We start from the raw sequence: 12,504 nt of genomic DNA, 5'->3' as shown, positions 1-12,504 counted from the left end.
TGACATTTTTATTTTTTCATATTTTTTATCGCATGCGATTTTTCAATTTGACTTTTGACTTTTTTTGTAATATTTTTATACATCACAACACAGTATACAGATTGCAATTATCGTTCGATCCTCACAAAAATTTTCACGAGAATAGGGTTAGGCTCAGAAGGGCTAGGCCTATTGTTTTCAAAGATGTCCGCAATATATTTAGAGGTTGAAAAGGACCAACAACTAAAAATGTTCCTGATTTTGCAGCCGTTATAAAGGTTATAAATAGAAACTTTAGGACACGAAATCTCGCATGAAGTTAGAGTTTAGGACAGCGGGTAGAATGGACCACTATTTTTGTGTGAAACATTACTTACAGGCGATATCTGAAATACACAAAAGGCGAACTTCTGGCTTTTTATGTTGATTTCATTGACGAATATAGTCAAATATCGTAGACAAGCAAATCATATAGGTGAGTCTAAATTTAGAGATAAAGAGGACCTCTTGCTTTTAGGGATGATCGCAAAATATATAGGGGTTGAAATGAACCAAAAACAGAAAAAAAAAACGGAAAATAGCGTTAAGGACAGAGAAGAATTTTAACATTTTGGATGACCATTGGATTATATTTAGCTAAAAAACGAACCACAACAACTAACAGCACGACGGAGTGCGTTAATATTGGGCAAATGTCCCTGGTCAAAATGCTAAGGGTAATATCTGGGCAGTGCATCGTAACATAATTTTAAAAGCGAAATCTTCCAAAATGGATTTGGACATAAGAGGGCTTCTAACATTTCTAGTGTTGTAGGGTATCACATGGTCGGCCCCGCACGACTTTAGTCTTAGCTTACTTGTTTTTATATATTATTTATTAGAAAAAATAATTTTAAGAAAATATTCAGTACTTATTCTATAGTATTTTTTTAAGTTATTTGACGGACACTGTCTTATGGTACATAATTTTTTTCCCAATTTACAGTGTCATGAAAAAATCAAAATTTTTATTAATGGTGCCATGAATACTGAAAACAACAGAACGAAAATATATTTTTTTTTTTGCTGTATTTTCTCTAAATATCCTACTCAGTAGTATTATTAAAATAAGTGCCTTGTTTTGTGTTTTAAATATAAATAATAATTTATTTAACAATGTAGAATATATGTTTTTCGTTCATTGAAATAAATATTTTCGATTAAAATCAACAATGATGGGAAAATGTGTGCCTTAATGATGATAAGCAACAGCGGGTGTACCGTAAGATGTATAATGGGTAACTGGAGCAGATTTGACATAGGTAGGAGCAGCATAGTGGGCTACAGGGGCGGTGTAATGGGGAGCAGCATAGTGGGCAACTGGAGCCACGGTCTTGACAACAGCAGCGGGAGCGGCATAATGGGCAACTGGAGCAACAGTCTTGACAACAGCTGGGGCAGCATAATGAGCCACAGGGGCAACAGTCTTGACAACAGCAGCGGGTGCGGCATAGTGAGCTACGGGAGCAACTGTTTTGACAACAGTTGGGGCAGCATAATGAGCAACGGGAGCAACAGCAACAGATTTGACCAAAGGTTCACGATGGACAACAGCATTGAAACCATTGACAGCATCGGCGGTGTATTGAACAGTACGTTTGTAGCCATCAGCATCAATCAGGGAGTATTCACCACGGACAACGTCACCATCACGTTCTTCGAATTGGCTCTTCGAGTCACCGGTCAATTTGTCATCGACGCCATAGCTGAATTTGTATTGGGGATGTGGATCGTATTCCTCGGATTTGACAACGACTTTCTGGGCAACAGCTACTGGAGCAGCATGGACGGCGTGAACAGGGGCTGTATGGTAAGCAGCTGGAGCGGCATGGTAAACAGCTGGAGCATAACCAGCGCTGGCGGCAGCAACGAAAGCCAGAGCGAAGATAAACTGAAAGATAAAATTTACAACTCATTAAAGTTTGGCGGTTTTTCGATTTAATGACAAACGTTTTTGTGAAGTTTGTCGTCGTCTAAGCAAATTGCCATTGTTGCTGGTAATGCTGGTGATTTTGGAGTTTTGCTTTTCAACCATCCATCTTACCTTGTATGCCATGATGTAGAGTTTGATTGTTTGCTGACTAGCTGGTTAGCGTGTTGTTGGTTCGGATTGAGTTGGTTCTTTGCAGAAATAAGCACAAGAAGCGAATGATACAGTTTTGTGATTTTCGTCAACTTTTATAGCAATTATTTTGGCTGTTGTTAAAGAGTATCGAAATTCAATTACACTTCATTTGCGCGGTCTTGAAGTTACAAAGTCATTTCATTCACAATTATATTTTTTCTTTGATAAATTAAATTTGAGAGTGGGGCAAAAAGAGAGCTAGCACCATATAAGGAACAATTAATTCTTGCAGATTTCCGGTTTAGAATACAACAACAGAAAAAAAACATAACTTCTAATGTGTGCGGAGTGTAAGGTGAGGTATTATGCGCCATATCATTGAGTGGAATTGTAACCCTTATATGATGGGTTTAATTATTTTTATGATCAGATTTGGTTATTGTTAATAAATAAATCAAAGCGTATGTGAGCTGTAGGATGGGGGCAATCAATGTGGGTGACAGTAATAAATAGCAAATTTTATACTTGTTTTGGAATTGGAGTACAAATAATTTGGATTAATTTAGGAGGGGAAATTAATAATATTTTTTTTCGAACTTTGCTTCTGTGTCAGGAAAGTTCGTATAGAAATTTTCATAAACTTTTTCAAAAGTTCGTATAGAAATTTTCGATTTTGCCGACAGATGTATACCCTCAGCCAATGTATGTTTGTTTTAATACACATATATTGTGTTATATACTTATGCAATGATTGTTCAAGCTCTTGACCCATTATGGGGGAGGTTCTGAAAGGGATGGCCAATATTATGAATTTCGTATCAGATCAAAATTTAATATTAAATACTAAAAGGTGCCAGATTTGGTCTATGTCGATTACTTCCTGTACTTTATATGTGGTATGTGATAATTTGTGGAAAATGTTCAAATTTTTTTCATGTACCATGTACAGTGGATAGAAGAATTTAACTTCATCTAATACTGACCAAAATACTTATTATATCTATGGTTAACAGAAATATTGAGATACGCGAAGTCTACTGAAAATCGCTGACTTGCTTTCCATATTATAAGGCTTATAATTATTCAAAATGTCGTCTTGTGAGGAAGTTACCAGAAGAAGTGGACTGATAAATTCCATATTCACACCAGAGCTCTGGTTGAGGGTAATATATACAGGGTGAGATAAAAAACTGTAACAAAGTCAAATGCCATAATTCTTAATTTTTTTTTTTAAATTTTATTAAATGAAAGCAAAAATATCAGAAATGCCATCTAATTTTAGAATATGTTTAGATTTGTTCGAATTAGTCACCTTTGTCACGAATTATGGCCTTCAGACGGTCAATGAAACCGTCACACGCTGCCCGAATGTTGGTCTGCGGTATTTTGGCTCATTCCCGGCGAAGCGCTTGCTTGAGGTGATCGACACTTTGGTATTCTTTAGTGCCAACCCTGCTTTCCAAAATACTCCAGACACTGCGGATACCAACGAATTGGTATCCGCAGATTTTGGTGACCATTGTGCGCTGGAAATGATGCAAGGAATCTCATTTTGTAACTATTTTTTGGTGGCGCATGCTGAGTACGATGGTGCTGAGCCCTATTGGAAGGTCCAAGGTCTGCGGTCAAAATATTTGCGTTCCCAAGGCTTTAATACACCCTCCAGAATACAGATTGAGATGAAAAAACGGCAACCAAATTCAGACTGCTGTCATTTACAAGCCACTCGTACGATGGCTGTTAAAATTATTCCAATGACAGCTCATTATATTGTTTATATGCGTATAACGACAGTTTGGTGAGAACTTTCCAAAAAAATAAAGTTATTCGCGATGGAATTCAAGCGTGATAGTGTGATTTATTTATATTTGGCTGGAAACCAACAAGTGGCTATCGTTAGAGAATTCCAGCATTTAAATGTAAAAAAATCTGTTGTGTCTCGTACCATCGCTTGTTGCCGTGGTAACAAGTAGCGTAGCCCGACGTCAAGGAAGTGGACGGAATAAAACAGCAACATCAGCAGAAATGGTTCGAAAAGTAAAGAAGCGACTTGATCGAAACCCGCGGCGCAGTGGCCAAAAAATTGCTAGTGAGCTGATATTCCATTCGGCAAATATTGAAAAATGATCTCGGGGTAAAGACATTGAAATTTCCAATAAGTGCAAAAACTTACACCGCAACAGAAAGAAAATAGACTCAAAAGAGATAAAGGGTTGCTTCGCTTGGCCGAAAGTGGTGAACTGCCGAATTTGGTTTTCTCCGATGAGAAAACATTCGTTGTCCTTCAGTTTGTAAACAAACAAAATTACCAAAATTACCAAAGAGGTCAGCTGAAAGTGTGCACCTTCGGTTGGCCATGGTGATGGTGTGGGCCGACATAAAAGCCGATGATCGCTCTCCGCTCGTATTAATCGACCGTGGCATCAGAATAAATGCCGAATATTATCGCGAAAATATTCTGGATGGCGTATTAAAGCCTTGGGCACGCAAACATTTTGGCCGCAGACCTTGGACATTCCAACAGGACTCAGAACCATCGCACTCAGCACGTGCTACCCAAGAATGGTTACAAAATGAGGTTTTTCGCTTCATTTCCAGCTCACAATGGTCACCAAAATCTCCGGATACCAATCCGTTGGCCAATAGTGTATCTGGAGTATTTTGGAAAGCAAGGTTGGCATTATAAAGTGTCGATCACCTCAAGCAAGCGCTTCGCCGTTTGAAGGCCACAATTCGTGCCGAAGTTGACCAATTCGAACAAATCTAAACGTATTCTAAAATTTGATGCTATCTCCAAAAATTTTTTATTTTCATTCAATAAAAATCAGCAGATATTCTGTATTTTGATGGTTTATGACCTACTTTTCAATTTCGTATTTGGAGTTTAAACTAGGTGCTACTACCATTAACAAAAAATTACTTATGAAAGTCCAAATTTACGTATTGCCCCCTAAATTTTGGCCTCTTGAAGATATTTGGTACACATATCAAAATAATTGTCTTCAATCAAAATAATTGTAATTCTTTCTATAACAGAAATTTCCCGCACAGATCCACTCCTTTGTAAAGCTCCCATATAACGGTTCCTCCCAATATTCGGTATTCTGAGGATTTTAGCTACATTTTTCAATTGAATTATAACTAACTCGGTATTTGAAGTTCGAAATAGGCACCTTGCTCGCTGGAATATAATTGGTTATGAAAATCAATCCATGTAACACCTGATATTTCAAATTTGTAAAATTTTAGAGACATTGTTCAATGAACTTTTAATAATTTTAAAAGTCCCTTCCAAATGTTAAGGTTATTAAAGGGTCGACCGAACTTAGGTGATTTTCATACCTCCACCATAGTATGGAGGGTATATTAAATTTGTCATTCCGTTTGTAACACCTCGATATATGCATTTTAGACCACACAAAGTATATATATTCTTGATCAGCATAAAATTCTATGTCGATTTAACTTTGTCCATCCGTCTTTGAAAATCACTCTAGCTTCCGAACCAAATGAAGTAGGTTGATAAAATTTTACTCAAATGTATATTATGTCTGCAGGACTATTGAAAATGGGCCATGTAGGTCCACGTCTTCGTATATCCCCCATATAACGGTACTTCCCGATATTTGGTATTTTAATGATTTTAGCGACATTATTCACCGGAATGGTTTCAAATTTGGTATTAATTGTTCGCAATAGATACTACAGTCTATGACAGAAAATTGTCTGTGCAGGTCCACGTTTTGGTATAGCCCCTATATAATAGTACCTCACTATATTCGGTATTCTTATGATTCTGATGATGAATATTGCCAAATTCGTTCCAAATGGTGGAGGTTAATCGAAGTTCAGCCCAGCCTTATAGCCCTTATAATTATTATACCCTACAGCTCAAGGTGGTCAGGGTATTATGTCTTTGTGCATTTGTTTGTAACATGGAGAAGGAAGCGAGATAGACCCATAGTTACTTTTGAGGATCTCCATAGAATCACTTTCTGAGTTGATTTATGCATGTCAGTTCGTCTGTCCATGTATTCTTGTGAACAAAATGCAGGTCGCATTTATTATCCGATTGAGATGAAATTTTCCGATTGAGATGAAATTTTTGGCCCAAGGACGAACCCTATTTAAATTGGAGATAATCGGTAAAAATTTAGATATAGCTCACATATATATCTTCGTCCGATTTGCCTTTTATTGTGCACCAAACGTCTAATATTTGCCCAAATGGGATGGAATTTTGCACATACGACCGAATTAAGTCTAGAAGGTAGTATGTCAAATTTGGATCGGTTCAGATATAGCAATAGCTCCCATATATATTGTTCATCCGATTTGTTATTTTTGTCCTTCGCAGCCGTAATATGCACTCTGTAACAACAATATTTAGGGAAATATGTCAAATACAGCTCAGAAATACCTTAGGTAAATTTTATCGAGATCGGTTCAGATTTGGATATAGCTTCCATATATAACTTCGTCCGATTTGCCTTTTATTGTGCACTAAACGTCTAATATTTGCCCAAATGGGGAGGAATTTGGTAGAAGGTAGTATGCTAAATTTGATGAAAATTGGTTCAGATATAGCTAAAGCTCCCATCAGATATAGCTATAGCTCCCATATATATTGTTCATCCGATTTGTTGTATTTGTTACCCACAGCCGTAATATGCACTCCGTAACAACGATATTCAGGAAAATATATCAAATACAGCTCAGAAATATCTTTGCCAAATTTTATCGAGATCGGTTCAGATTAGGATATAGCTCTCATATATATCTATATGTGATTTCCATTAATTTTGCACCAAATGGGCAATACAAGTCCGAATTTAAAAGATACAAATGCGTTTGCATATTTTGTCCTTTGAACTTTAAATTATAATTATAATCATAGCGTGTATGATTGAATTCTCCCATAAAAACTTTTAATTGTTATGCGCAGCTCTACTAAATTTGCAAAGTGGTGTAGGGTATTTAAAAATCGACCCCGCCCGATTTTAGGACATTCTTTACTTATTTTTAATTGTTTTTCTTTTTATTGAGGCTCGCGATTGAAAATGTTTCTGAAAATTAATTTTCATAGACCTTACCTTTTATTAATATATAGTTTTGTTTACATTTTTGGGCATATAAATGTGGCACCAGATTTGTTTGGACTCTTATTTTTGACTCTTATGCTTTCTGTAGTTTTAAAATATTTTAAGAATATTTAATTCAAGCATAACCTATTCATTGGTTATGACAATTTCAATACAAATCCAGTGATTAACCGGTTTATATGTAAACGTACTGTTACTATAATAATTGCGTTGGGTACAACAATACACATTCTTATCATAATCGAGCATTTTGTACGGCCTATTAGCTAAATACGCTTTTGCCATATCTTCATTCCAATTAATTTGATCTTAGAAAAATATATAATCATTTGCGTTGATATAAAACTATATTAATAGTTATTCATTATTATACTTTAATTTTCAAATTTGAATGTTTTAATCTTAAATACGCATAGACGCACTCTTAAAATTGAAAGAATTTTTCATACGCAATTTGTTGAATTATATTTGTTGTAGTTTTATTGTATTCTACCATGTAGCATAATTCGTTGCAAAGAAAAACAGCAATCTTTATAGAACAAAAAAAAAATCATGTCATGATTTTAAAATATATTTTAAACAAAATATTGTTTAAGGCTCTGATGAATGAGTATTGAAAACAAATAATGAGTATTGTGCTCAAAAATGAATTTTAGTTATGATAGCTGTAGGTGGGAGTTTCATAGGAGGCATAGTGAGTAGGGGCAGCATAATGGGCCACAGGAGTAACGGTCTTTACAACAGTAGTGGGAGCAGCATAGTGGACAACGGGAGCTACGGTTTTAATAACAGTTGCGGGAGCAGCATAGTGAGCAACGGGAGCTACATGTTTCACCACAGCAGCTGGGGCCGCATAGTGGGCAACGGGTGCAACAGCCTTCACGACAGCATGACCCAAAGGTTCACGTTGAACAACAGCATTGAAACCATTGGCATCATCGGCAGTATATTGCACGGTACGTTTGTAACCATCAGCATCAATCAAAGAGTATTCACCATGAACAGCTTCACCATCACGCTCTTCACTTTGGCTCTTGGAGTCACCGGTTACTTTATCATCAACACCATAGCTAAATTTGTATTGAGGATGAGGATCGAATTCTTCTGATTTGACAACAACTTTATGGGCCACAGCTACGGGTGCCGATGTGTGGACAGCCACTGGTGCCGATGAGTGATAGGCTGTGGGAGTGTAGCCAGCACTAGCTACAGCAATGAAGGCAAATGCGAATACAAACTAAACACAAAGTAAAAATATAATAATTATTGAAACAGTGGCAAATTATAAAAAAATGTGTCGTGGACTTACCTTGAAAGCCATTTTGCTACTGTTTTCAATTTACCGTTACTTAATGGATTGAAGTGTAGGAGAAAAATGATAATAATCTCAATTTTTGGTCAACTTTTATACTCGATTTTGGCTTAATTGATTTACTATTTATCTACATAAACATTGTGCATTCAATTGTTACAAAAAACAAAAATGTTTGTATTTGACAGATTACTCGATGTCATACCAAAAGCGCATGGTCCAATATATATCGTAGCCAATAAGTTGTGTCATGGACTTTCTCCGTTTTGCAATCATTGTTCAAAAGTAGTTCAAGACTTCTCACTACAAAGAATGTAATTACAATTGCTTACATATACAGGGTGAGGTGAAAAAAACTGCAACAAAGTCAAATGCCATAATTTTTACCTTTCATTAATTAAAGCAAAACTTGTCAGAAATAGCATCAAATTTTAGAATTAGTTTTGGATTTTTTCGAATTGGTCACATTTGACACGAATTATGGCCTTCAAACTGCCAATGAAACCATTACACGCTGTCCGAATATTGCTCTGCGGTATTATGGCCCATTCCCGGCGAAGCGCTTGCTTGAGGTGATCGACACTTTGGCATTTTTTAGCACCAACCTTGCTTTCCAAAATACTCCAGACACAATAGTCCAATGGATTGGTATCCGGAGATTTTGGTGGCCATTGTGCGCTGGAAATGAAGCGAGGAACCTCATTTTGTAATCATTCTTGGGTGGCACGTGCTGAGTGCGATGGTGCTGTTGGAATTACCAAGGTCTTCAGCAAAAATGTTTGCGTGCCCAAGACTTTAATAAACCCTCCAGAATATTTTCGCGATAATATTCGGCTTTTATTGTGATGCCACGGTCGATTAATACGAGCGGAGAGCGAACATTGGCTGCTATGGCGACCCATACCATCACCATGGCCGGCGTTGAGTTCTGGTGGCCAACCGAAGGTGCACGTTTTCAGCTGACCTCTTTGGCAAGTAAACACGATCATTTTGTGTGTTTACAAACTGCTGGACAACGAATGTTTTCTCATCGGAGAAAACCAAATTCGGCAGTTCATCGCTTTCGGCCAAGCGAACTAACTCTTTAGCTGTTTTGAGTTTATTTTCTTTCTGTTGCGGTGTAAGTTCTTGCACTTTTTGGAATTTTAATGGCTTAACCCCGAGCTCATTTTTCAATATTTGCCGAATCGAATATTGCGATATGTCCAGCTCACGAGCTATTTTTCGGCAATTGCGACGCGGTTTCGATCATGTCGCTTATTTACTTTTCGAACCATTTCTGCTGATGTTGCTGTTTTCTTCCGTTCACTTCTTTGACGTCGGGCTACGCTGCCAGTATCACGGTAACGAGCGATGGTACGAGACACAAAAGATTTATTCACAATAGCCACTTGTGGCTTTCCAGCAAAATATAAAGAAATTACACTATCATGCTTGAATTCCATCACGAATATCTTTTTTTCTGGAAAATTCTCACCAAGATGTGTTTGTACGCTTGTAAACAATATAATGAGCTGTCACTGGAATAATTTTAACAGCTGTCGGGTGAGTGGCTTAGAAGTGACAGCAGTCTGATTGCAGTCTTTTCATCTTACCCTGTAAATGTATGTATGTGAGCATCTTATGTTGTGACGACTAAGAAAGATTAGAACGTCGAATGCAATCACTTTTTATGGAGTAGGAACATGATTTGAGAAACTTGTGTAATACGTGTCATTGTGTAGATGTACCAAAATACGCCGCGAGATACTTAATTTATGACGTCGACCTTGCAAGACTTTAAAGATTTCATTCGGGCATTGTTTAAATTTTCAATCAAAATTTACTTCTAGTTTTGTTAAAATAGATTTTTTTGAGCATTCAGGTATTAAAGCGGTTCCACGTAAAGGTATCTCCTCCTTTCATTTATTTTGAAGATCTTTATAACCTTTTGATCTAATGACCTAATAACTCCCCAAACGTAGTGTTTTAGGGCATGCAAATTAGTTTAAGTAGTATAAATAGATTTAAGTTTAGTTTTAATATAGTATGTAAGAAATAAAAATAGAAAACTGTTAGAGTCCTCTTTTTAAGCATCTCTTTTAGGAGAATTATTAATGTAAATTTATTCTGCATTTAAATTTATTGTTTAATTGAATTAGTGTTAGGTAACATTAGCTATGTGACCCCCCTTGTTGTATTAATTAGATAAACTTAGAAAAATAACAATTATGCTAAGTAATTTTAAGCCATAGACTTAAGAAATGTTGTTAGATAATACAGGGTTGCCCAAATTCGACGGGCCCATGACTCTTTGGGCCTATTCCAATCGACGAGGCTTGTCCGCAGGCAACATTCTTTGCGTCAATTGAATTTTTTACGGGAACAAATGCAAATCAATGCGAATAATCCGTTGTAAAGTGGACCGAGCCATGCCCAACTGCTGAGAACGGCTTTTTTGGTATGTTCTTGGGGACCTCTCAACACTGGCTCGTACGGCAGCGATGTTCCAGGCCGATCGCCTTGGTCGACTTTTATATGGTCTCTTCGGATTAGAAAGAGCCTTACCAGTCGAAAATTTTTCGTATAAACGCTTAATGGTGTTCTTAGAAGGCGCTCTTCTCACATTTTTTAAAGTTTTAAAAGCACGTTGAGTTTTCGCAATGGACTTCTTCTGTTGAATGTAAATTTCAACTATTTCGCGTGGCGTGTATTGGTTCACGGTAAAAATCTCCTTGGATTGACGCTTCAAACGCGGTATGTCATTAAGCGATGTGACATCTCTGTCAAAAGTTATGGCGTTGCCAGATGTTTAGAGATCGATGGAAAAAATAAACTTGAAACATGAAACTATCATTTGCAATTCAGATAATACTTTTCAAATTTAGGTCGATATTGTTCTTCTTTAACTGGCTCCTAATATAATGATATATTTACTTCAATAATAAAATTAAACATATTGAAAAAAATGCTACCGTGGCTAATTCGGCACATTATCGAAAATATCCCTACGAATAGAAAGGATTTCAATTCAATAATAAAATAAATACAAATATTGTGAACAAATTTATTTATTGATATTTGTGTTGGTCAGTAATAAATGAATTAAACCGAAATCAAGTATAAAAGTCGAGCAAAATATGCAAGTTGTTATCATTTGACTTCCACATTTCAATCGCTAAAGAAACATTAGCAGCATGGCTTTCAAAGTGAGTGTGTAGTTAAATATAATCACTTGACATTATTGTAATAACAATTGAATTAATTTATTTCAGTTCGTATTTACATTTGCCTTCATTGCTGTAGCCAGTGCTGGATATATTCCCACTGCCTACCACACATCAGCTCCCGTAGCTGTCCACACATCGGCTCCCGTAGCTGTGGCCCATAAAGTTGTTGTCAAATCGGAAGAATTCGATCCTCATCCTCAATACAAATTCAGCTATGGTGTTGATGATAAAGTTACCGGTGACTCCAAGAGCCAAAGTGAAGAGCGCGATGGTGAAGCTGTTCATGGTGAATACTCTTTGATTGATGCTGATGGTTTCAAACGTACCGTGCAATATACTGCCGATGATGCCAATGGTTTTAATGCTGTTGTTCAACGTGAACCTTTGGGCCATGCTGTCGTGAAGGCTGTTGCACCCGTTGCCCACTATGCGGCCCCAGCTGCTGTGGCGAAACATGTTGCTCCTGTTGCTCACTATTCTGCTCCCGCTACTGTTGTAAAGACCGTAGCTCCTGTGGCCCATTACGCTGCCCCAAATCATTATGCTTCCTATGAAACACCCGTCTACAGCTATCATCATTGAGAATCGTTTGAATTAAAATGTTCTTTAAGTCATTACTGTCGTAAATAATTTATTAGCAAATAAATAAATGCATAAGTATCCACATTTTTGCATGGCATTTATTGATTATTATGTTTATACCCTACACCTATCTGTGGAAAAGTTTGATTGGTCCAAAAATTTTGTAACACCTCCAAATACAGGGTGAGATAAAAAACTGCAACAGAGTCAAACGCC

General features: G+C 36.8%; 3 protein-coding genes across 3 annotated transcripts; 1 reads left to right on the top strand and 2 right to left on the bottom strand.

Annotated features, from left to right (window-relative positions):
- Positions 1 to 1,210: 1,210 nt before the first annotated feature.
- On the bottom strand, positions 1,211 to 2,154 carry LOC101894958 (larval cuticle protein A3A). The gene is made up of 2 exons (XM_005175236.4): positions 2,063 to 2,154; positions 1,211 to 1,909 (listed from the first exon to the last, which is right to left on the bottom strand). Exons 1-2 carry the CDS (start codon positions 2,072 to 2,074, stop codon positions 1,211 to 1,213), a joined length of 711 nt encoding a protein of 236 aa, XP_005175293.2. The 5' UTR covers positions 2,075 to 2,154.
- A 5,683-nt stretch (positions 2,155 to 7,837) lies between these two features.
- Positions 7,838 to 8,506, bottom strand: LOC101894133 (larval cuticle protein A2B-like). The gene is made up of 2 exons (XM_005175231.3): positions 8,495 to 8,506; positions 7,838 to 8,422 (listed from the first exon to the last, which is right to left on the bottom strand). The coding sequence occupies exons 1-2, from the start codon at positions 8,504 to 8,506 to the stop codon at positions 7,838 to 7,840; spliced, it is 597 nt and encodes a 198-aa protein (XP_005175288.2).
- A 3,167-nt stretch (positions 8,507 to 11,673) lies between these two features.
- LOC131805462 (larval cuticle protein A2B-like) lies at positions 11,674 to 12,288 on the top strand. The gene is made up of 2 exons (XM_059128641.1): positions 11,674 to 11,685; positions 11,752 to 12,288. The coding sequence occupies exons 1-2, from the start codon at positions 11,674 to 11,676 to the stop codon at positions 12,286 to 12,288; spliced, it is 549 nt and encodes a 182-aa protein (XP_058984624.1).
- Positions 12,289 to 12,504: the final 216 nt, after the last annotated feature.

The sequence above is a fragment of the Musca domestica genome, unplaced genomic scaffold, assembly GCF_030504385.1.
Source record: "Musca domestica strain aabys unplaced genomic scaffold, Musca_domestica.polishedcontigs.V.1.1 56, whole genome shotgun sequence".
Taxonomy (NCBI): domain Eukaryota; kingdom Metazoa; phylum Arthropoda; class Insecta; order Diptera; family Muscidae; genus Musca; species Musca domestica.
This window is presented reverse-complemented; position numbering and strand designations above follow the sequence as displayed.